General features: G+C 29.3%; 1 protein-coding gene across 2 annotated transcripts in view; it reads left to right on the forward strand.

Annotated features, from left to right (window-relative positions):
* The first annotated feature begins 253 nt into the window (after positions 1-253).
* LOC123260024 (zwei Ig domain protein zig-8-like) overlaps positions 254-27335 on the forward strand; it is a 200624-nt gene continuing 173542 nt past the window's right edge. Inside the window, exons 1-2 of one of the 2 annotated variants that reach the window (XM_044720947.1) lie at positions 254-393; positions 1073-1261. In XM_044720947.1, the coding sequence (XP_044576882.1) occupies positions 1249-1261 (13 nt within the window). In that variant the 5' untranslated portion in view covers positions 254-393; positions 1073-1248. Of the gene's footprint in view, positions 394-1072; positions 1262-7968; positions 8431-27335 lie in introns of those variants that run through there. The other variant, XM_044720946.1, reaches the window with a different exon arrangement.

Consider the following 27335-nt stretch of genomic DNA (forward strand, 5'->3'; position numbering starts at 1 on the left):
AATATCATATAAAAAAAAAATCAAAATAAATTTGAAAAAAAATTTGTAACCTCAAAAAACCGTTCTGCTTACGGTATATACACACTCGGTAGTCTGGCTTGAGAACGGAACTTGGCGCCAGACTCTGAGTCTGTTGAACACTCGGTAGTCTGGCTTGAGAACGGAACTTGGCGCCAGACTCTATCGAGTCTGTTGATTGTAAGATGGGTCTTCATTCACTCAATATTTAATTATTGAGTAAAAAAAAGAATTTAATTAAGTAGAGAATTACTGAAAAGATTCTATTGTCAAGAGAAATTATCAACGTAAATAGAAAGAAAATGTAATCCGTTATTTTCTAAAATTGTTGATGATGCGTTTTGCGGGTTCTGCGTAGTTAACATTGACGTGCCGGTAATTTTTATTGAAATAATGTTTTTAAATTTTCGATTTCTTAGACGATTAAATTACAGAAAAAATTTTTTTTTTTAATGACAAACTTTTTTTATTACTTATTTATAAATTATTTAAAATAAATAATTGTTCCCTCATTTTAATATCATGGAAATCAAGAGTTTAAATTAAAACGCACACTAAGACAACTCATTCTTGATTGATGTAATGCTAAATTAATTTTTCAAATTCAAAGCTTGAACATTTGATAGTGAATTTGGTGATTTTAAAAAATGAAATCTAAATTGGTCTCCTGATTAAGGATATTATCACTGAATAAATTCATGAGCTTGGAAAATATCGTAATAAACGCAAAAAAAAACTTGATTCAAGAGAAAAACGCATGAACCAAAATTGTATTGAATAATTTTCTTTTTTTGAATCAAGTAGAAAAGTTTTTGAAGCAAGAAATTTTTCTTGGCTTGAATTTTAAATAAAATAATAAATAATAATTATTTTATTGAATAATAAAATAAATTTTATTATTTGATTCAAGAAAATTATTTCAAGAAAATCTCTTAGTATTTCGTTTCTGTTATACAAAATGATTTAGTTGCTCAGTAAATTTATAAAAATAATTTTTTAATAGTTTTATTAAATTCATAAATAATTGTAAAGATTAATTAATAAAAAATGACAGGGAAGGAGAGACCTTGATTGACTGCAGTGACTTCGTTAGAGTCATATCTACTAATCCTCAAAAAGATTCCGAAAAGGTTTCGGAATTTTGCAGGTGCTAAACCCAACAACGATGGATCTCGAGGTACTACAGGCACTTACTGGCGCCAGATACATTATCGACGTAAGATATTTCCAATGTCAACTATCGGTGAGTGAATAATAACATTTTGATTTTATAAATTTAATGGCTTAATTGGGAAGAATATTATTAGTTTTAATTTTTTACAAAAATTTCATGTTAACTAAATTTTCATAACTGCTCCGGACAATAATTTTACCTTGAGTAGTTTTTGATGTTTTCCACCGTACTGGTAATCGTTATTCTACCCTCATCAGAGTTTAGTGTACGTTTTAAATAATGTTTTTTCATTTTTTTAATAATTATACGAACAAGTTTCGTTAAAAAATACTTCTAGAATATTGGTATGTTAATAATGGGTAATGGGAAAACAAACATTTTAAATTCAGGATGAAATGTTGAATATGCATGGACAGACGTATATTCTCCACCCAAAAATTCATTAGAACGTAGACGTCAGAATTATTACATAACTCTGGTGTAAAAGTACTTTATGAATATAAGTAACTAGATTTCATATGCAGCGAACAAGTTTAAGTTTAACTGGCAAAAGTTTAAACTCATAGAAAACTTCTTATCTTCATAGGATCACGATTTTAGCCGCGGCGTTAAATGTAAAAATACATATTTTCTCCATATTTTCATCTTACTTATTTACTTTTTTCATAATTTTTATCTTCGTTTTTAAGCACAAATGTACACAGCAACATCACGTATATCTCGTAGATAAGTTTATAAAAATCTCCAGTACGTCCGCTTATCCTTGTGTACAATAAAACCGTGTCGGAGTACATAAAAAAACTTTTCTCATGACTCGTTTTTTTCCGTCTTGGGATAATATTTAAATTCATCCGGTTTTTTCTTTTCAACATTTCTTTTATCCCCTTTATTTTTTATCTTTCAACTAAATGCAACATTCAAGGGAAAAGGACTAAGTTTCCAAGATTAAAGACCCAGTTATGCTCATTTACTAAAAATTTCAATTAAACTCAATCCTTTATATTCAATTTTGTTTGATCTAAGAAATCATTTCAATACTTTTGTAATAATTAAAGCCCCTTTCCTCCATTTAATTTACAATTTTTAATATACTTTAACTCATAAATATCAACTACGACTATTTTATTGATCATTTAATTTGCTAAAGATCTTAATACAAATTTTTACTTTTTTTGTCTCTCTACTCACAGTTTAGTTCCATTAATCTTCATGAAGTCAGACGCGTGTTAAAAGTTTTTACGTGGCAATATATTTAATTAATTTTTCATTAAAATTTTTTCAAAGGACTCTTTGATTCAATAAAATGTACAACATTTTATATTGAAAATATTTCTCTTGAAATCAAACGAGGATTTATTAAAAAAATACGTGATATCAATTATCATTTTATTTTTTACATTTATTCTATTTGATTAAAAGTTACAAATACTGTGTCAATCAATTAAATTTTTCATATTGGTAATTTAACTCCAATTACTCAAATTTCTACAAATACACGGGAATATTTATTTAATATCGAAATATTTCGTTAATTATATATCGAAATAGTTCGTTATTTAATTTTTCAATGGTAAATTGCCTTGCTATCAAATATAACAAGAGAAGAATTGTTGCACGCTGAAGTATTAAATATAATCCGATAATTAATTGTTATTAGTTTTCATTGATATTTATATACTACAGAAAATAAAATTGATAATTTATAATTATCACTTTTTACAAATAGTACTTCTAAGAGAATTACTTCCTTCTTATAATCTTACTTTATTAATTTATGATTAAATATTTTTCTTTTAATTTTTTATGAGTTAAAAGATAACTAATTTATTAGACAATAAAATCTACAAAGTAAGTCCTATACTAGTTGAATAATTATTATTAGCTCTCCAAATTTATATCAATTGTTAAGTTAATTTTATCAGTCACAGTGGGTTTTATTTTATTACCAATGATAATTATTAATCATAATTCCAATTTTTTTGGATAATAAGTAGGGAATTTAGTTGTATTTTCTGACAGAATTAAAAAAAAATATAAGACATATTTTAACAATTATGATGATTTTGAGAAGACAAATAAAGAAAAGCTACTTAGAAATTGAAGCTAGAGAAATTTCAATCAAAATATTTTCACAATTTTTTAAACTTAAACTTAAGTAAAAAATTTTTAAGGTACAAAAAGAATGAAAAATTAAAAAAAGAAAATGAAACGAAGGAAAAATTTGTAAGAATACTTTTTTATAGAAAATTTAATCCTTTACAAAATTCTTTATTATTTTATAATGTAATCGTATCGTATTTTATAAAAAAAATACACATAATAAAAAAATTCCTTCTTTACTCACAAATAATACACGGAAAAAAAAATTTCGTTCTGGTAACGTAACTGTAGAGTTACCACAACTATACACAGTTTACTGTTCGTTGTAGAGTTACAGTAACAAAATGTTATTTAGTTCTGATAACTCAATGTTGTTGAGCTCTCAGAGCTCTATGGGATTGTTCTCAGAGCCAAACGATATAGTTGGGAGCGCTCTACGTTACGCAGTAGTGGAGTGCGCTGACATATTTCATGACCTTCTAAAATTCCAAACATAATTATTTTGTTACTAATCTATATTATTAAAAATATATGAGGACAATTAAGTTCCCAATTTATTTATTTAAGAAAATAGGTTTTTTTTTTGTCAAATTAAATTTCGTTAGAACAGTTTTGTATTTATGGTTTTTCAAGGTTCATTTGCAGTGACTGTTAATTTAATTTATTAGTTGAATATATTCTGATGTGATAAGTTATCGGAATACATTAAAAAGACCCCATTTAACACAAAATAAAATTTGTTTTCGTTTATTTATCTTTTCTTGTGCATATACGGTAGTGATTTTATGTCCAATATTTATTGATATAATTAAGAAAATAAGATAATTTTGTGACGACCATATTTTTATTTTACAAATAATTTTTATTTGTAATATAAGTTCTATTATTATTTTATTTCTATTATAATACTATTCTTATTTGCCATATACAATTATTGTTGGCAATATAAATTCATTCTGCCGCATGTATTTATTAAATTATCAATGCTAAATCGTAAAAAAAAATTATTAAGCAGACTTCAAAAAATTTGTTATAGTCTCAGAACGATCCTGTAGAGTTGTGAGAGGTAGATAACGTTTAGCTCTCAGAGCTCAACGATGTAGAGTTGCAGGAGCTAAACGGTATTGTTACTATAAGAATACGTTAACCTACTGGAGCTTTTTACAACTAACTAACTACTATAGAGTTCCTATAGCAAAATTTTTTTCTCCTTGTATAAAATACTTTCCCGCACCTTCCAGTTTTTCCGCACGCTTTCAAATTCGATAACCCATCAAAAGACCGAACAGAACAAATATTTTAATCAAACTAAAACAAACAAATCCAAGTACCTAGAGGTAGAAATATACGTGGAAAATAAAGCTTAAAGTTAGTATTATTTGGGCAGACTTGACAGTACGTCTAGTTAAACTTTTAAAATGTAACTCGTGATTTGTAACCCCCGAACATCCTGTATCCAGAAAATGTTGAAGCTCTCCATTATGTCATCCTTACGACGGGTAATCTGGTAATAGCATGTCGGCAAGTGACCCATTTTTCAGACAGCGCCAACTCGTTAGCACACGAATCTCCGCCTTCACCTCTCTTGTCTCTTGTCTTTTTTTGGTTCGCATCCTCATGCGCTGCTACCACTACTACTGTAGCTATCACCACCAGCAAAACTAGCACCCTCTACAACTGTTACTTGAGCCCCTTTTAACTCTTAAACCCCAGTGTCCTCCATACTATCTCTTTCTCTCTGTATTTTATACTCCTACTACAGTGTACACCCCTTCACCCTTCGAATATCTCATTCATATGGCGAACAAGTAAGCGTGGGAGTAAACGAGCGCTTGCTGTCTTCCTTCTCCAGTGCAGCATAGGTCCACTCGTTAGAATACCCAGTCAACTTTTATGAGCCCGATTAAATGACTTCTTTGTTATTTCGAGACATGAGGAACAGCAGGGCAAATATTTTACGAGTGGGCGTTGATTGTGCATCTCACATTCTATATTTTACATTCATACACATATTCGTATTTTACATATATAATATAATATTTAATATGACTACTTAATTTATATAAAAAGCTTAAACGATAATTATCACGGATAAAAGTATTGCATTTGTCTTTTAACTAAGCTTTTTTTCATTGAACTTTCAATTGTATATGGTCTATTAAAAGTCCGTACTTCTGTTTTTGTCATATGATCATTTTTATTTAATTAATATGGTAATGAGAAAAATGTAATTACTACCTTTTAAATCTTAATATCGAGTTTTATGTTAAAGTATTAAAAATCACATTTCAGTTTTTGCTTGTCTAAAATTTTATTTTTGAAACTGTTATTACCCATTGCAAAAAACTGGATTAAATACTTTATTAGCTTTCATATTTACTTATATTTTATGAATATACACTTTGCAATTCAAGTAAATAAATGTAATTCTAAAGTTAAATTAGCTTTGTAATTAAATTTTTCCCAGAGAAAAGACCAAGAAAAGACATCATTGATTATTAACTCATTTGCTTGAAACATTAAAGTTATATTTACAGAGATTATTATTTTCCTGTTGAAATTTTTATTTAAAAAAAAGTCGGTATTAAATGACAAGTCTTTGAACTTTGAACTTAAAAAATTATCCATCAACCGTCTCAGTTACAGTATTACACCGTTTTTCCATTAATCCCATTGAGGTTAACTTGTAATATAAAAAAATTTTTCGCCTTTATTCCACGGTGCTTTTTTGCGGTTGAGGTCTTGTGTCACGATGTTTCGACCCGTCCCCTCTGAAATACAAAGGGTCTCAGCTTTGAAGTGAAGATGCAGCATCAGCCAGATGTCGACACTTTGACATACATGCCATAGAATTGTGATACGTCTGTAGTTTTTAATGCATAATATTCCCTGTCTGTATAAAATGAAATGTATAAAGATAATACTTAACAATTGTTTTTATGTTAATATTCATTACTGTAAATTAAATTCACGGCTTACTATTTACATTAAAAATAATGATTCTTAAAAGAAGCCGTTGAATAGTAGTTGAGTTCAGAGTTAATGATATTGAGTAGATTCAAATTTAAAGAGTTTAAATTAAAATTAAATGTTTTTTAAATATTTAAGACTTTCAAATATTTTAAATCAATTAATTTGCTATAACTTGAAACCTATGTGGAATAACTAATGAGCAAGTCATCTTAGTATTTATGGGTCCATGGATGTTTTTGAAACATTTATGTAAGGCTCAAAATGTTATTGAAGTATTGGGAAGTCAAATAAAAACTGTAACGAGATCAAAGCTTAAAAATATTTGAAAAAATGATAAAATAATCTTTTTTTTTTTTTTTTTTTTTAACTTATTTATTGAAATATTTCATTAGTAATGAGCTGATAAGATAGTAACTTTTCTGCACAGTAATAAATTTCTTCCCTTTGCGTTAAAAGAAGTTTTTATTGAAAATTTTTATATTAAATATTTGACATATACCTGCTTTCATAACCAAGATAAAAAAAAACAATACTAAATAACTAATTCATTCACAATATCACCTATTCTATTTTATTTTATTTTTATTTGTATTTTTATTTTTTGCCTCATTCTAATTATTAATATTTATATTGATATTAAATTCAAATATCACTTGAAATAATTGATTGCTATAATTAATGTACACTGCCGATCGGCGTTCTTATGCAATGAATGAATAAATAATTGTATTAAATCAACACAAAAGGGCAGAATATTTAAGAAATTTGAAATCGTTTTTTCATTTAATTGAAAAAATTTATAAAACTTTATTGATAATTATTTTAATGAATTCCAACACTTAATTGTTGAATTTAATTTAAAAAAATCAATTTTTTTTTGTCTTACATAAAAAAATCAAAACGATAATTTTTTAGTGAAAACTACTATCCATTTCTTTGAAAAAAAATTATTTTCCTCTTTAACGGATTTCAGATTGACAACTCCTAAAACGAATAAAAAAAAAACCATTCTGGCACTTGAAGCGGGTCTGTGCATATTAAACAAATTTACGATTTGAACAACGAATCAAAAAGTATAGAAGCTATAAATACAAAGTATATATACAAAGTGAATATTTAATGTATCAGATACCGTATCAATAAAAAGCAAAATAAAAATAGTGGCTGTCAGTAAGTAGTAAAAAGTCAGTGTGGTAATGAATCAGTAGTACAATGACTTTGGCATCAGACTTGATATGAGGAGCGTCATCGTCCTGCTCGTCGATCGTCGACGATTCAGTGGTTGCGCCGAAGAGTCTCGTCGACGCAGTCCGTCGTCGGGCGCACGCGCTATCTTTTTAACAACCCCCGCAGAGTCATTTCACGCGATACAGCGTCCGAGTGATCCCACGCGTCTGAGTATAAACTCAGCTGTACCATACCGAGTAGAGCAACCTACCTCACTGACGAACTATACTCCGTCGAGTTTTGAAATCCGCGCGAAAACTTTCACCTGTAAAAACTCTTCTCTAATGTTCTGTGCTGTGTTTTCTTTTAACTTTTTATTTAATCACAATCTCTACTAGTTTCTGTTAAATTTAATAGACTCTTTTCTATCACGTGGATCTTTTATTTTATTTTATTTAATAGTTAAAAGTTAATAGTCAAAAATTAGATAAATTAATAAAATAAATTCATAGGAATTATTTTCAGTAAAATTAAATTTTTATTTAATATTAATTTTTCGGGTAAAATGTTAATAAATACCAACAAAAATAAGACAGTTAAATTAAAATTGTGCTTTTATTATCCGTGTTATTTACGTGTTGTGGTTGTTTTTGACCAGTTTTGTAAAAATGAAACCTGGTGCTGATAAATCCTGGATAATTATTATTAATCAAAAATATTTATCATCGGCTATTTTATTAATGTTATTGTTACGTGTAGTGTGATTTATAAATATATTATTAAATAAATATTAGTGTTGTTATAAAAAATAAAAATAAGTATTAATATATAATATAAAACAGTGGTGGAGTGCGTGCGAATGTCAAATAAACACCTACAAATAAAATTAAACGGGGAACTAATAGAACCCTCAATAATTGTTGGGTCCTCGTGTCTGACGAAGATGATATTGTATCTACTGATCGGACTTTTGGTGATGGAAACCCGCACAGCTCAAGGTATAACAAAGTGTCATTATTTTTAAAATATGTCTCAGTCTTCAACTGTTGATTGAAGTTAAACATGAAAGAAGGGGTAGTTGACGAAATACTGAAAGATATTCATTAATCTTCATCATTAGGATAATGATGAAAATAATTATATTTATTATTATAATGAAATAAAAAGAGCAGAGTCCTGTCGCTGTAGGATACGAGGGTTGTACATTTTTTACATTGTTATAGCAAACGAAATTAACGGCGTAACGTATCCCGGTGCCGTTGCTAATTGTGTCCCTCACGATTCATATTCATGAGGGAACCACACGAACTGGCTTTTATGAATTCCATGTTTTTTTAATGCTTTCCTCGGCGACGTCTCGCGGAATGTTCGGGTTAGGGGAGCCAGTTAAATCCGAGTAGGTGCTGTAATAATCGTGTTTACACATTTATTATTAATTTATGCTATTATCTAATGACATTTTGCTCGGTTATATTAACGCTTTAAGTGTTTTATTATTTAGTTTTATTTTCAGTTTTATTATATACACTTTTATTAATTGCTTTGAAGAGGTGATTTATGAAAATATTTATGAACAAATATTTTCAAGGGGTTGCAGGCGGGGCGGTTTATTAATTGCCTTTTTTTATTTATTTATTGCTGACATTAATATCGCTTCACTTGAGGTCAATTTAAATTTAACGTGTTTATTTTATGCTGACCCGGAAAAATTAATTTTCGGATACGGAAATTTTAATTATTCACTCATTGGATATTTATTCAAGTATTTTATTTCAATTTATTTTAGTGAGTAATGTGATTTAGAAAATTAATTATTTAAGCAGATAATGAATCATTAGAAATTTTTAGACGTTTAAATCTTAAATTCTGATGAGTAAAATATTGAGGATACAAAAAAAATTTTAAGAATACTTTTTTATAGGAAATTTAATTTTCTGTAAGAAAGTCCTTATCATTCTTATCGTATCCCTTATCGTTCAATCGAAATATTAGTTTTCACAATCTTTCAGGAAAAAAATGCGAATTTATAGTTGATACAGTCTATTTTGAATATTCCCAATAAATATAAATAGCTGCAGTTAATAAATTTCATGATCATCAAGCACGAAAGAAAGAAAGTGTTCAAACACCTTCAGAAAAACACAATAGTCTGTCGTTTAATCAAATATTTATTAATATTCAATTCAATTCAATAAATATTCTTGTTCCTATCCTGCATTGCATAAAAAATTTATTCATTTATTAAAAGTTACACTATCAAGTATAAATATTTTAAATTCTTGTGTTTAATGGTTTTCATTGATTGAGTTACCAGTCTATTTTATTCTGCTATAGTCATTGATCTCGGCTGTTATTTTTATTTTTTAACTTCCCGCTAAGAAAATTGAAAATTTTCAAAAATCGCAAAGTTATTGTTTTTCGAAAATCGAGTTTTCATCAGATCTCGACGTTTTGAGGTCCTAGGAAGCTTCCCTGACTATTCCCGCGATGGTGTGTGTGTGTGTGTGTGTGTGTGTGTGTGTGTGTGTGTGTGTGTGTGTGTGTGTATGTATGTAAACCTCTCATAACTTTTGAACGGCTTGACCGATTTGATCGCGGTTGGTGCCATTTGAAAGAGTTCGACTAAACTTAGATTTTAAATACAAGTTGGACCGATTCGGATTGATAGATTTTGAGAAATCTTAAAAAAACTGCGAAAAAAAATTTTTTCAAATGTGGTTTTTTTTTAATAACTTTTAAACGGCTTGACCGATCAATTCCAAAAACTAATCAGTTCTAAACATCAAAAAACCACGTCAATCGCCACCAAGCCGGTCAAAATCGGTTAATTCGTTCGTGAGTTATCGTTGACGAAAGAAATCGAAAAAAAATGTTTTTTTCGAATTACACCGAAATTTTCGGTCTGATCAATTTGTGTTTGAAAATATATCATAGAATTTGAAAAACTGCGTCGAATAGCGCCAACCACGTGAAAATCGGTACATTCATTCAAAAGTTATTATGGTTTGAAAATTCAAAAAGTAATGTTTTATTAAACTTCTATCAGACTTTTGAGCTCGGAGAGCTCAAAACTACACGAAAATTATATTTTTGAGCTCGAAGAGCTCAAAAACGTAACAAGTGCAATTTTGAGCGCTTAATTACGAAAGTAGCGGGAAGTTGCAGGGATGGCCCTCAGGGTCAACCGTTTTCCTCATTTTTTTTTATTTATCACATAAAGTTTCTCTTTGATCTTGCTTTTATGTTTACAAAAACATCGATTGGCTATCGCTATTATTAAATTTATAAATAAATTCAATCTCATCGACATTTTAGTTTTTCAATATACTGTACAGTCAACAAATTATTTTTTTTTTTATGATGTTATTAAAATAATAATCTTATTTTAGAATAAAAAATATTCGGTCTCAACTAATTGAAAAAATTCTAATATTGGTGACATCCAATTTTTATCATTAAAATTATCTTTTCTTAAGTACCTACCATTTCGTTTTTATAATATAAAAATTCACTGCTAACATCAATCATGATAGTTTGCGCGATAGTACATTTATTTAACAATACATTTAATAATTATATAACTTTTTTATAAATTCATAGTTAAGTAAATTACCATGTAAGTTTAATTAATATTATGTTAGTCAAAATCTGACGAAAGATTTAAAAAATTCTAAATTATACCTACCAATTTGTTACAATGAAATTTTTGATTTAATATACTACGCAAAAATTTATATAAATTGAAGGAAAGCAAATTTGTAAATTCGTTTTGTATTTTTCTGAATTTCATTTTCATTATTAATTTATTATAATTTTATTAAATTCCTTTATTGAAGTATGAAAAGCAAAAATTTCAATTAAGAGCGTGTGCATAACAAAATCAATGGAGACGTTGAATAAGTCCAAGAAAAAAATCAAAGTATAAGTATAAGGGAGGGAGTGAAAAAATAAAAGCTTCAAGAGCTCGACAAATAAAATCTTTCAAGTGAAATCACTTCTTTAAGAGGGCGGCGCCCTCTTGTATATTACTTTGTTTAGAATATATAAGAGATTACAAAAAAAAAAAAAAAAAAAAAGAAGAATCACATTTCTTTATATTTAATTTTATTTTTATTTTTATTACGATATTATTCAACTGCTATAATTAGATTATTCATTAATTGCTTTGAATTCGTCTTATCCTTTAATCTGTTTTGCTGATTAAGTTACTATTTTTATTTTTATTTTGTTAGATACAATAATGGAATAATGAGTATGAGTTTAATAATTCAGAGAATTTTATTTCATACATATAATTTTTTTGCCTTTCATAATAAGGGAGAATAAAATCTTGTGCTTTGTCGACAAAAGAGTGTATACGGAACAAACGAGATTTAACTGGTTTCCATGTTGGACGGAACCTAGTTTCATCTATAGTTCCATCTATAGAGAGCGAAAAAGTTTGTGCCTGTCGAGTGTCGTCGGGAGTTGATAAATGTCCCGTGGTAATGCGACCAAGATATTCAATTGGCACTCTCTATTCAGAGGGAGCTTTATTTAATAACAATCAATTAAAAAATATGAGATTGTTAATTAAGTTAGGGGAAAATTTTTAATATATTCCGGCTTTAAACTCATCGATTTATTATTCAATAAAATTATTTAAAAATAAAAGCATAAGTCTTTTTATTTCAAAATAAATAAACACTAAAGTTTTATTTTTTATTGCTGAATATAAAGAGACGAGAAATTAATCTTTTAATAACAATATTGCATTAAAAAATAATTAATTGAAGCACACTCTAGTTTATGCACATAAATACATTTCTAAAACCTTTCCTATTTATGCAGCGACACACTGAACAGTCTAGAGATGAATGAATGAAAAATGTTTGGATATTTACTTAGAAAAAAAAAAAATTAATTCAATCTTGCCAAGTTAAAAGCTTGAAAAAAACTAGAAAAAAAAAATAAACAATGTGTTGTGGTAAAAAGAGGAAACTTTTAAAATTAATATTTTTATAATTTTTTGCTGTAAAAAAATTAATTAAAACTTTCATAACTTTATAATAAATTGGAAATTAGCTTTTTATATTATATAATAAATATAACTTTTTGATTTAACTTGATTTTTTTAGAATTATACGTTGTTATGAATATTTTTGGGTATTGTCAATTGTATCTCGTTAAAAAAACTTTTTCTTTGTTTTTATTTCGATTGTAAAAAAAATTTTAATTGCAACATCGTTAATTAAAATTTATATAAAAATTCTTTTGTATTAATTATTTCTCACGAGAAAATATTTCAAATAATTCACGTTTGTAAACTGAAAATCCTTTTTTTTTGTAAGTAACTACACTGAAAAAAAAATTAACTTCAATCAAGAGAAAAATTCTTGAACTAAGAAAATAATTTTGAAGAGTTTCATTGTATTGAATCAAAACGAAAAATTCTTTAATCAAGTAAAATTTCCTTAAACCAAGAAAAATTTCTTAGTTTAAGAATTTTTATACTCAAATCAAGAAGCTGAACTTCTTTAAAATTATTTTCTTGATTTAAGTTAATTTTTTTTTTGTGTAGAAATTCAAATTGCACGCTAAACACGCGCGCTCTAATTCTAAACCAATAAGGAATCAGGGTCCTTATATAATTTCGATACTAAACTAACTTTACATTAGTCATCAATTTTATATTATAGGAAAAAAAAACTACCGAGCACACTCCTGGTAACTTTAGCGATGCAGTTTTGTTTGAAGGAAGTTTTAAGCTCATAGTTAATTTATACGCTTTTTATTTTATTTTTAAAACTTACTTTTGCGAATATATTTGTTTTGTACTGGGACAAAAGGTCATTTTTTGTTGAGGTACTTTTATTTGATTTTTTTTTTTTTTAACAAAGTATTCACTTGAGGAAAGTCAACACTCGTGTTAAATGTTTTCCATTTCAATATTTTTTCGTTATATAATTGTTTTATAAAGTTAGATTTTTTCTGCAAAATTTTAAACTTATCAATTTAACAATTCATTAGAAATTAATTTAGCAAAGGCATATTGTAATTGCAGATAAAATTCAAATTTTTTTACTCCGCAAATTTTTTACAGTGTAATATTATTGTTATTTAATTAATTATTTAAAATAAGTGAAATATTTGTTTGTATTTAGTACACATTTGCTTTATTTTTTCCAATGATTCAGTTTTATAGACTAAATAACATTATACAAAGATGTTAACCTCAAATATTGTCTGAAGAAGTTGAAAACAACCAAGAAAACATTGCAACTTTTCTTCCGTTCAAGTTCTTGATCTATTTATAATTATTTAAGATCACGGACAAGAGCAATAATGTCAATTATAATTTACTTTCAATATTTTCTCGAAAGAGTAATAGTTTTCAAGGCTTAGCCGGCGAGAAGCATATTGAATTCCATAACAGCCGTTTAATTTCAAAGTACATAATAAATCTTAATGATTTTCTAGTCTGGAGCTTTCAGAGTATAGCACAGTCGGCTTTTATTAGGAAGTCTATTTGGATAGTAACAAAAGCTTTGTATCTGGTGATATATAATCCAGAACAGACGATGATAAAATACCGGAAAATCGAATGAAGCATAACGTGTCATGGATTTGATATCGTTTTGTCCATCAAACAATGAAGTTCTGGTTGGATAAGAGTTCTCCAGAGCAGCCGTTGGTCATTATCAGTTTCTGCTTCTCTATATGATCGTGTTATATGAATATGTACAATAGTTACCGTAGAAGCGAAAAGACATTCGAGAAGCATGGTGTACATATAGAATTCGACACGTATATTCAATGTTACTATTATCATCATTGTCATTGCTATTATTACTATCATTGTTATACAATAAATCTATCTCTCTCTGGTGTATCGGATCAACACCATTTCTCTGCCGCAGTAATTTGTAATTGCATTCGCAGGCAAGATTAAGAGGGTTGGCGCTTTAAATATTCGTGTGGTGGATTTTCCGTGTGCATCGGTGTGTTTTGAGTGTAAAAGTGAAGAAAAAGAGATAAAATATAAATAAAATCCAAGTTTAAATAGTAAATGTTAAATGTTGGTTGGTGGGTTTGTTAGTGAGTAGGTCATCGCCTCTTCTACTTCCACTTGTACTGTTACAAACTACTCTACTGCCTTATTTGTTTTCACGTACAACACATTTTGTGTTGTTCACACCGTGTACTACCACACTGACTTGAATTTAGGATTATCCCTCGGAGGCAATTAACTGCTGCTGATTTGGAAAACCAGGCTAAAAACAAGCTATTAAGATAGCCGAGAGATTTAACCTGATGTATGCTGGGAATTTATATAGTTTTTTATTTTTTTTTCTCTTATTAAGGTTTTATATTCTTCTTGGGTTATTCTTTGGAAAAGTCACAAGTTCATTTTGTGGTCTTGGGTGACCTCAAGAAAAGGAAAAACGATCAATGTTCTTATTCTATCGGTATTAAAGTTCACGGAGAAAATAAAGTTGTTATATTTACCATTCTACATAGTAACTAATAATCAGCCTCATTTATAGGAATCAAAGCCATGTATAATGTTACTCAGTCTCATTTTACATAGACTCCATTACTATAATTAAATGGGCTACGATATAACCATGAAATATTGATAATTAAAGATTACTAAATATTAATTATTGATGGTGACATCAGCCTAAAAGTGAATAATTATAACTACATTCAAATTAATTTTTGATTTTATATATATATATATATATATTTAAAATTGCTGGAAGATTTCTTTTATAATGCATTTTTGAAACTAACTGATTTAAATGCTGTTGAGATTTTGTCGTGATGATTGAAAAAAAAATTTTTATTACACGGAAAAAAGTAAACTGTAATAAATAACAGTCGATTTATAATAAGTAATGATCAACTGCTAAAAATTACCATTTCAAACAGTTAAATCGTGATTTTACTATTCACTTTATAATATTTACTATTTAAACGTTACAATTTACTCTTTACATGGAAGAAAATACTATTTCAAACAGTAATATTTGCTATGTAAATGTCTAAAATGTTAAAGTATAATAATTAAGAATTCAGACTTTGATATTTATTATTTCGTACCTAAAAAATGATCTTATGATACGTAAAAAGTATAAAATAACGTTAGTAAATTTCTAATACAAAAGCAACGTCAATATTTACAAAGTAAAATGGTAAATTTTAAACGCAACGCTAAAAATCAAACTGTAAGTATTGACTTGCTTGGACTGGTAAAATGTATATTTTAAAAGTATAATTTTTACTGTTTCCAATGTTAAATTCTCCCAGAGTGAGACCCCCTTCTCTTTCATCTGAGTTCCCCTTCTCCTTATAATATGGACTATATATTGAAATGGCAATTTTTACTGTTTGAAACTGTAATTTTTTAAGATGAAAGAGTCGTTATTTACTATAGTGACAGCTACTAATCACTTATTTTAGATATTAAATAATAAATTGTGGCTTTTATACTTTCTACATTCTGTAATATTTATATTTTTGCCACCCCGATATCTGCTTTACTGTTTGAAACTATAAAAATTAACCGGAATCCGAGTGAATATTATAGTTTACTTTTTTCCGTGTAGTAAAAGTAAATTTTATTTATAAAATTTCTTTAATAACTTTGGTTAATAAGCTTTGGTAAATAAGCTTTATCGATTTTGAGATTTATCAATCTGGAATGATTGAGAGCTTATAAAGTAAAAGAAGAATGTTATAAACTTGAACAGGAGAAAAATATTGTGAAATTCCAATTTATAGGTAAGTTATGACGGTTTCTGAGGGGAGCAAAATTGAAAAATCAGTCCAGCATTTCCAGGCGTCACTCAGATCTTGGTAAGATTCCCAGGGGCCCGCTGCCCGCTTTTTCACTTTTCAAACCCACATAACTCATTCAAGTTCAGTTTATGCTCCATTTTCAAGGATGAAAGTTTTCGCGATTAAAAAAATCTAAAAGAAGCACTAGAATATTTGGTCAAGCAAAAATAAAATAAAAGTTGCCTTGCCCTTTGGTAATTTAAAAATAAACAAACGAAATCGATTAAATTCTCGTGGCTTTTACTGAAATATCTTTTTTGTACACAGTAAAAAATAATCGGCTTGAATCAATACAATCTGGGAGTTGGAAACAGTCCATTTGAATTTAGTGTTGTTTTTTCGATGCAATTATTTAAATGTACTAAAAAATTCAACACTTTTTTACTTGACTGTTAAGCTTAACAAATTTTTAGCTTACCCGTGATAAAAATACGTACATTTTTTACTGGTTTAAGAACGATAAGTCAGTTGTTTTTTTGAATCTTAAAATTAGAAATAATTCATCAAAAACAGAAAATTTTACTATTTAATTTTTTTGAATTGAATAAACAAAAAACGTTAAATTTATCTACGACGAATTTAAAATTAAAATGACCTTAAAACAATCAAAGCTCAACGATTGACCGTCCTCTTTCCATTACTAAAATAAAAACCTACTTTTCAAACATTAATTTCCTGTTAAAAAGTAGATCGATTAAAAAAAAAACAATTATCTGGACAATAATTTAAACTCAGTAAAATAACACACTATTGATTACTGTGTACTCGTGCATTAACTTGATTATTTCATCACAATAAAACCGTCGATTAATTTTAAACGAAAGATTTATCATTGACATTAAATTACAGAAAAAAAAATAATGTTGGCGAAATAAGAATAGATGATCGCAGATAGGATATCTAGTTTCTGACCGTGTCCCATACAACAAGTAAAAATTATCGAGAAGACCGGGCCACTTTAGCCGTAGCAAGCACTTTCTCAGTTAAACACTTGGAGTGAAAGCTCGGCTCGGTTAGCCTGAAGGCAGAGCTTTGAAACGAGTGTTTACGAATGATACCGGGGATAGGATGTTAAGTAGTTTATGTGTGGTACAAGAGCGATCGCTTTACGACACTTTTGGCATGGTATGCTGTGAATAGACACACTCATTCCTTCTTATTTTTATTCTTTACTATACTAACATTTCTGCAAACAAACACACACTTTACTGACATATAGATACTTTAAGTCCGTACAAATGTGACCCCTCGTTTATTTACGATCTCCATGGAGCCGATCTTTAGTTTTCCTGTCTACTTGCTCGCCACACAACGTTCTCGCTATTTTTTAAAATAATTCTCCTTTTTTGTTTATTGGTTTGTTTTCTCGGGTTCGATAAAAATAAAAATAAAAAAATTCGCTTATTTTACCGAGGTTATAATGAATTTTTATTTGAATTCCAATTAATAATCCATCCATTCATTTATTTGTTTGTTTATTTATTTGGTTGTTCGTTCGTCCATTTGTGTAAACGAGCGAATAAAAATAAAATAACGAAATCTTTTCAGCGAGCATAAAAAAATGTAAATAAAAGTACTTAGAGTCGTGTTTATTAAATGTCTTAACACGAGCGTTTTTATCGCGACTGAAATTTTTTAACCGTTCAGTCTCTTGTTTTTATGGATAAATTATTCATCGGAGTGATAAATTTATTATTAACCATCAGAGAGTACGCTTTTTAGCTCTGCGTATTTGTTCATATTGAAATAGTAGTACAGTCTTTTTTACATTTATAGATAGTAGAGCCGAAATAGACCGGAGCACTGATAGGACTAGTTAAAGGATTAGCTGGCGTATATTGGCTGTAAAAATACCGAGTCTTGTCGCCGGTTTTTGGGTAAATTCCTACCGAAATCCTAAAAGGCTCGATCGCTCGCTTCTACTTTGCTTGAAATAATAAAAAAAGGCTACAGTAGATAAAGAGAAGTGAGATCTGAAATAAATAGAAATAAAAATTTGATCCGAGTCCGATCGTGTTGAACTAGAGGGATTGAAATCTTTTTGTGAATTACATCAGCCTGGATTATGCTACCATGCAGCTAGATTTATGGTATAGGAGGAAATTTTTAGAGCTTAGTTTCATTTTCTCATTTTTATCTTTTAGAATGCTTAATTAATATTTATTATTTTATTTACTTTGAATAAATGAAAATTTTTTTCAACTTTGAATTTACCAAACATTTTTTAACTGTTAGATTTTCTAAACAAATTATTTATAGGAATAATATTTATGAAAATTTGGAATATAGTTTTTTTATAACTAATTATTTGATACTTCGGAAAAATATTTAACCGTGTAATTAAAATATATTAATTAAAAAATTCTTCATAACTTAATTTTTTCATATTGTTTCAATATTAACACAAAATAATTGAAAATTAATTTTCACATTAAATGTTAATTTTTCTTTTAATTAAAAACTCAAAAATGTAAAATGAGTAAATATTATTTATTTCAATATTCCGGAGAAATAATGAATTTTACTTCTTTTTGTCCATTCAATTTTTTTATAAAATTGAAAAATTACTTTTTGTTTTATTTTAATATTAATATACATCCTCAAAGTTGTCAAATGTTTTTTACTTTCAGTACGGTGAAATAGAATTAGTGTGACATTTAAAAAGATGAAGTATCAAACGTTTTAGTGAAAATTAAGAAAAATCATCAGTAATTACTGTACCATTTAATAATTTGTTTAAATTATAATTTAAATAATTATTTAAAGTAACGAGTAATTATGAAGTTAGCTTATTCATTTTATTCATTTAAAATTAATAAAATTCTCAGTTCCACTTGCATTTCTCTTAAGGTAGTAGTCTGGTAACTTGAGCCGATTTTCATGTCTTTTTTAGAAGGCAGACACTACAAAATTTCTTCAAAAAAATTGTTTTTTGTATCTTTAATATGTAAATAAAAAGATACTACATATTCAAAACGATTAATTTTTATTTTCCTACAAAAAAACGCCCTCCAAAAAAGACATGAAAACCGACTTAAGTTACCAGACTACTACCTTAATAAATTTTCCGTCAAAACTTGAGTGTTGATAAATTATTAAAATTAACTCTCTGAAAAGCGAATCATCATAAAGTTGAAAGGCGTTTAATGTTGCTATCGACGACATGCATTTAAAGTTCCAAGCAAAATATTTATTAAATTGAAAACTAATTTACAATTAAACGGCATTATTTTTAAGTTAGAAAATTAGTTAGTTGATTATAAATTAAAGCGAGGGAGTTTTAAAAATAAAAGTAGGTCGGTTCTTTGTATAATACGTCTACCGGCATCAAAACTCTTTTAGTAGCTGAACCATAATTTTTAAAGCAAAGTGTACTTGGCTGATTCTCTCGTTACCCCAGAACGCGAGTTTCAGCAAGTTCACTGTTGAATTCTACCGTGTAATTGCAGAAACTCTCGTAGAAACAATGTATAACGCCAGTTGTTGCCCGCTGTACACCAGAGGCTGATCAGTAATTGAGCTCGAGCTTAACAACAAACAACACCAACATTGAAAATTTTAAGTTGATGGAAATTGAAAAAAAAAAAAAAAAAAAAAAAAAAATATTTTCTCCCTGAATAAAAAAGAACGGTCTCGGTGTAGGATAATTAAATCCACTCATATTCCTATTTTAATTTTAATATTGTATAATTGAATACAAGACGCAAAACACCTCGGATTTAGTTTATGGTTAGACTAATACTAACCGGAAGAAAGATATTCATCTTAAAGTGTACGCTGGATTGGACAAGACACGCGATTGCTGGGCTCCCCGATAAAGAGACGGCAAGAACCAAATCCTGACCCGAATAAACTTTCCGCAGAGCTATTAAAGTTTCGCACCCTATTGCCCTCGGAACATTCTCGGTTACGGGCTGCGAGGGATGTTACGCTTCGAATGTACCCAGAAAAAATAAACTCAAGAATCGCTACGAAAAAGTTTCATAAAAAATTTAACCTCAAGAAATAAATTAAGCTAACATGAGGTTTTTTTTACTTTTAGTTTTATATGTACCAGAGGAAAAGTAGGTGAAAATTACTGGATATGTGTTGAGAGATTATATGATCCGTGTTATGTCATATTTACAGGAAACACATTGTGAGAATTCGTTAATGTTATTGTGTTGAGAAAAAGTTAGAGTTGCGTTATGATAGAAAATAATATGAAGCAGAGTTGCGTTAAAAATATTAGACAATTTTTTTATTATTATTCTAATTATACACCGGAATAAGAATTAATTTGATTTGAGAGAAAGAATTTTGACTCAAGAAAATTATTTTGAAAAATTATTGAGTTTAAAAAAATTTCTTTTGTTATTATTTTAAAATTTTTCTACCCAAAATATTCTCTATAAATTTTTAACCAATTTATTAAAAATTATTAACTGATCGATTCCTCGTGACCTCGTTTTATAGTGTATTTCTTTTAATATTCACACAAAATAATGAATTTTTCATTATTTATAAAGTCAATTTAATAAATTATTTTTTCAATGAACCCCAACAACGTAAAACAATTTATAATTTTTAATATTTTAAAAATAATTAAATTTTTCCCTTTTTTGTTTTCATTTAATAAATAACTTTTCATTTTTTTTTATAAAAATAAAAAATTACACGTGCAAACCTTAACAAATTTACATTTAGCCATATAAAAAAAAAATTTTTTTTTTATTTAAGAAATTTTTCGCTTGATTCAATACAAAAAAATTCTTCAAAATAATTTTCTTAGTTCAAGATTTTTTTCTTGAATCGAATGAAATTTTTTATCTGACCAAATTTTCATGCCGTAATTTTTTTCGTGTGATTAATCTAAGAAGCATAAACGAACATTTTCCCTGGGCGAGTAGCTACCGGGTGAATTGCTCGATTGGTTACAGCTCACCCCTTGCTGTTAAATAAATAAACGACTCCATATAATCTCGGTGGATTTAATATGTGTATAAATATATAAATAGTGTGGGGATGAAACGTGCTGTAGGTACCATAGTGTATGAGGCCCCACGTAGTGCTGAGGCAGGCCCCCATGGCAGCAAACCTGTCCGAGGGTGATGTACTGCCCCAAGAGACAACAAAAAAACCGACATTGAATTATATCACTGGATAACCGCGGAAATCTCATAAACTTTTTCTACAGCTTCATCATGAGTTAAAAATAGAAAAATAGTGCATTTAGCTGTGTGTAATAGTTTCTGTGTACACTCTACACATATTTTACAGGCATAGATATAGACCGAGGGTGGCCTGGGAGCGTACAAGGGTGGAAATTCTTCTCCAATCACTACATCCACAGGCTCATTCATCTCTCGGTATACTTTGTTGGTCTCATCCCCGATTTAGTCCCCTCGGTATCCCGTCAGTTATTTCTTTCGAATCGGTTGTTCTTTGTACTTTGTTTTACTCCGAAAACTGCTGCTGCGCCTGTAGAAGTTGTAGCTGTAGCTGTAGTTGGATCAGGAGTAGTATAGTAGTAGTAGTAGTAGTAGTAGTAGTAGTAGTAGTAAAATATCTACTTCACTCTCTGGCATCGACTAAAAGTTTAAAGCGCTGTGTACACAAACAAAATTCCCCAAGTCTATTTGATTTACCGGTAATGGAATCGTTTTCAGCAGCGAATCGTCAAAACAGCTTCAATGGTAACACACCTACACGCTACCGATTTATATCTATTGATACACGGAAGTTGTTTTCGGTGGTTTGAATTTATCGAGGGGCCGAAATTAATCGCTGGAAATAATTAAGTGCATTGGGCAGAGACATTTCAAAAGACAATTAATTTCAAAAACAACAAAAAAAAATCATCTAAAATAGGTTGTAATAATTTCATAAAAATATTTTTTGATAAGATCAAATTTTTTTTTACATTGAATTTAAAATAATTTTTTTATTAAAAGTACTAATATTGTTACGTTCACAAATTTTTGGTAAATTAATTTAAAAATTATTTAAGTCCAGATTTTGACCTCGTTAGGATGTCAATAGACTCCAGGTGGGTCGTGTCACTGGTTTAATCCGCGAAGTCACTTTTAAAATTTAAGTTTATAAAATTTTATGTTACTTTCAATTAACCTGCCTCAGGTAGGTGATTTTGGAGTGCCTAAACGCTGGCTAGCGCTTCGGCGATTTCACCAGAGTGAAAAACAGCTAATAAAAGCGCTTACACCCTGGGGGATAAGGTTTTAATAAATATCCATATTAATTGATTGACAATTAATAAAATTTATTTGAAAACGATTAGGCAGGTTCAGCCTCGGACCAGCAGAGATTGCTCCTCTGCTAAGTCCGAGGACTGACTGCTCCAGATGAAGTCTGAAGACAGAATGTATGAAAAATATTAATTACATTGGGTTTTTATAATAATTTTTAGCGACGTTGCATCTCAGGTTACCCTATGTGAACATCAACGCAGTCCAAATCCTACAACGTAGACTGTTTAGTCTACTGGGCTGCGTTGACGTTCCAGAAATCTGTTATCTCGAGGTATTTCCGTTACGAGATACCTCAAATAACGATTAATTTATTATTTAAAATCAAATTTTATTTTAAATATTAATTAATAAAATTTTTAATAAATTTAATATTTGCCAAAACGTAACAATATATTTATTAAAAAATACTAAAAAATAATCTGATGATTTTTATACAAGAAAAAATGAACTATTCGAGTAAGAAAATGATTATATCGAATTAATATCTTGTAAAACTCTATCACAGCTCTTTTGGATCGTACCGGAAAATTTTGACTGTACTGGGTCACGCGGTTGTGGTGTTGACGGTCAATTGAAGGCACTGGGCATTTTCTTAGACAGGTTCATGGTAGAACGAGAAAAAAACGGGAAAGCCAATCTCATTTTGGGGTGAGGTTAAACGGGCAGTATTCCAAACTTTAGCTCACTCTTTTTATCGCCAACACAAAATATTCATAAAAGACCATGTACAGGAGTTGAGTTTGTATGTTTTGTACGTCGATGTTACAAATAGCGGCGTATCACATCATTATAAATGTATCTACATCGAATCGATTGCTTGTAAATGTATGATTGTATGAATGTACGAATTTATATGTATAGTACAATACATGGTGTGTGTAGAGTAGTTTGGTCCATTGTAGAGGTTACGGGGGCGCAAGGGTGTGTAAACGTGTATGATACGGATTGATATAGCTGTAGAGATATATAATATAAATTTGGCAGCTCTTGGAGCTCGGAGAATTTTAGTTTCTAGGTCACAGCTATATGTATGCTCCGCGGATAGGAGTTTTATTCCATTCCATCCGCTACTAACTCCAGCTCCGGCTGGGTAGGGGAAGGGCGTGGGAGTCAGCTATCGAATCTGAATTTTTACCCTATCCAACGATCATCGACTCGCACAATCGACACCTCTTGTTCACTCAGTACATAACAGTGAATTGGGCTCATTGGCCTCTGTCGTACCGACTACAGTCTACGGTGACACACTTGATCTCATGTATGTCTAGCACCACTTCTTGATTCATTACTCTAGTTTATAGCACAAAGAACTGCACTTCCTTTCTTTTTAAATTTATGGATTATCCTCGTCTTGTTAATTGAGATCGCCTTCAGTTTACTTTTTTTCGTCAAAACATTTTCACCATTATTGATTTACCTAAAAGTTAGAGTTGTTATTATTTTAATTAGCATTCCAGTCACATTTCAACTTTAATTATACCCGGATAATTTTGTCCTCCAGAGACTAGTGATTGAAAAGCATTGATTACTTTGTTAAAAATCTCATTATCAATGTTCAATTTTTGAAACTTCATATTGCTTTTTAAGCTCTAGGCTAAATTTGTGATTAAATTCGCCTAATTTTCATCTCAATCGGTAAATATTTGGTTAGTTAGTCAATGCAGTCAAAAGTTTATTAATTAATACTTTTTTTGGTAAAATAAGCTTTATTGAAGAGCTCAAAAGCATAGAAAAGCTATCACTTTGAGCTTGGAGAGCTCAAAACAACACATAAATTGTATTTTTAAGCTCGAAGAGCTCAAAAACGGCATAAGGTAAAAGCCCCAATAGATGATCACGTACCAGTATATGATCACTCCATGTATTTGTATACCTATATTCACAAATATAGGTATACAAATACATGGAGTGATCATATACTGGTACATGATCATCTATTGGGGCTTTTACCTTAAGTGTCATTTTAAGCGTCCAGGTATGAAATTAGCGGGAAGTTTCAGGGATCGCCTTCAGGGTCAACCGTTTTCCTAATTTTTTTAATTCATTTTTACGGATTTAAACTATTGATATTTATATCCGCAAATTATATTTTATCCATTATTCTTATGGTTATTATTAAACGAGGTTAAAAACGCATTGATAAATAAATTAATAATCGTCAGTGATGTGGAAGTTTTCAAATGTAATGTAGGTTCTTTTATTAAATTTTTTACACACAGACTTTTCGAATGAAAAGAACCCCGAAATGTATAGAATGTATAGTACTTCATGTTATCTAATTAAAAAAAATAAAAAAACATGAAAACTGTTATTTAATTATTATCGGTAAAAAAATACCTTTAGTTCAGAATATTTAACCGTGTAATTGAAAAATATTAACACAAAAAAAATCTCTCGTGACCCAGATTTATTCATAGGTATATCATGATGTTTACATACTCTTTATTGTGAATGATTCATTTTTCGTTGTTTCAAAATTGACGTTTTATTCAGTAACTTTTTTTTTGTTTAATTAATTTTATGTGGAACAAGTCAAAATTTTATTTTATACATTGCACATGCATATAAAAATTTGATATCCATAGCCTCAGTTATTTATTTGAAAATATTTAAAAAATCGTATGGAAACTAAAATACCAAAGATCAATAGGCTTGTCGATTATTAAAAAATTACCCCTCGAAAATTGATTAACTCGGTGAAAATATTGAGTAATCTTGAAGCGATTGAATAAAGAGAGGCCACCAGGTCGAAAGTAATCTTGCATAAATCTTAGCTGTCTCGTATGAAATATAAGATATGGAACACACCGAGTGCTTGCATAATAAAGCGGTGAGAGGGACACGTCAGCTGGTGTTCCCTGCCCGATATTTTTTCACTTTTCCGTTTTACAGCACCCTCCGAGCCGCTCCAACCAAAGTATTTTTTGATACCTCCTTTATGCAGTATAAAAAGCTAATACAAAAAAAAAATTTGTAATTTTAAATATTAAATTATTTTAAATGTGAGTATACGCAATCCGTGAAAAAATTTTCTGATATGCGATCATTTATTGCCATGTGTAAGAATGAAACAATAAATTATTATAATTTTTTTTTTCATCGAAATTCGTACGTCAATTAATCAGTCTGATTAAACAAAATTTGAATTCGTAATTAATAATTCTCCTTAACACTTAACACCTTAAACTTAACTCTCTTGTAAGGAGGAGATTCAGCGATTATACGCCATCTATCGGAGATTTTCAACACTACTTTAGGTTGAAAATCTATATATTGACATTCATAATCATGTCAGACCTAATATGGGTATATTAAGTCATACAAATCACTTATGTATTGATATATCCATATATAATTTAATATGGCTACTTTTCATGTCAGAATATATCAAAAATTATTTATGGACATATAAGGCCACATCAAAAAATTTTTTTCACCGGAATACAAAATAAAAATCCAAAATATGAAACCATCCAACGGAGCATAAATTTAGTCTGTATAGTTAACGTCTAGTTCATAGTCTCTAGTCCCTTGTATTGTTATTGTAGTAAGTGGACATGTTGCCAGAGATTTGACATGATTTTGTCAAAGTTTCGTGATCGCGGGATCAACATCTCAATCCCTTAATCCTGGCATGCGTGTGTGGTGAACGAGATTACAAGAGATCTGCCCTCGAACACAGAGCACTGGAAACCGGCGATAATCGTTGTGGATGGATTCACTAGGTATGGGGAAGAGGCGCCTCCATACCACTTGACTACTATCCAGCATCCACGATCCACCATGAGTCTTCCGGACAACATAATTATTATTCTGAATATGGAATATGGAGACCGCTGTCGTTCACTCAATAATTCAATTATCCCTTGGGTTCTGGGCTTCGCCAGCCGAGGGTGGTAATAGCTAGAGCCGATACTTGACAGTTGAACGTTCAACCCGAGTAATGATTACTGACAGAGCTCAAGATACTAGACGTGCATTCTCGGTGATGATGCACTTCCGGACTCTGGATCTGGATTTGACGTTCGACTTCAATGCCGATGGTCGATGTTCGACTCTTGATACCAAATATCCTCTATTGCGATTCATCTTGTCACTTTGCTTTCGAAGGTCTGAGTTCCAAAGGAGATAATCCTCTTTATTTAATATTTGATTTCTAAATCTGTAGTTTTCTCATTACATCTTTTTCCAATATAATTAATTAGCTTAGACAACCGAGAGTTTTCATAGAATATTTTTGTTCGTGGATAACTTTTTTGCTCTACTAAAATATAAAAAAAAAGCTCAACAATCGGGTGTTTCGAATTTTAATCGGTGCATACTATTCTATTCTTACAATAATTTCACGTAGCATTTTGGTTGTTTTTATATGGTGAGTTAAATTCAATATATTTTACGCTTAGCTGTGCAGAGTTGTAGATGGAGATCGAGATCGAGATGAACTGAAACTTTGATCAGTACAAAATTGAATCTCTTCTCTCCGTGTACTTTTTATACTTGTTACATACAACATACAAACGGGCGAAAAGTTTGGATAAGATTGTGAAGAATAATATTTTCCAAAGTATAAAGTGGATTGTGGATGTATGTGTAGATACGGGTGTAGTGCTTTTCGAAGAGGTTCGCTATTGGTTTACTTCTTTATTCAGATTTTATAAAATGAATTTTTATATTCAATGTGATGGATTGTTTACTTGTTACTTTTAGTTGTTTTTATGAATATGTTATACACTTCGACCAAACTTTGCTAATGCTTTCGTATATGGCGTTTTGTTGAAAAAAGTTTTCGAAACAGATTGGTGTGTTTGGTGATACGATTTTGGTCCGATGTC

The sequence above is a fragment of the Cotesia glomerata genome, linkage group LG2 (genome assembly GCF_020080835.1).
Source record: "Cotesia glomerata isolate CgM1 linkage group LG2, MPM_Cglom_v2.3, whole genome shotgun sequence".
Taxonomy (NCBI): Eukaryota; Metazoa; Arthropoda; class Insecta; order Hymenoptera; family Braconidae; genus Cotesia; species Cotesia glomerata.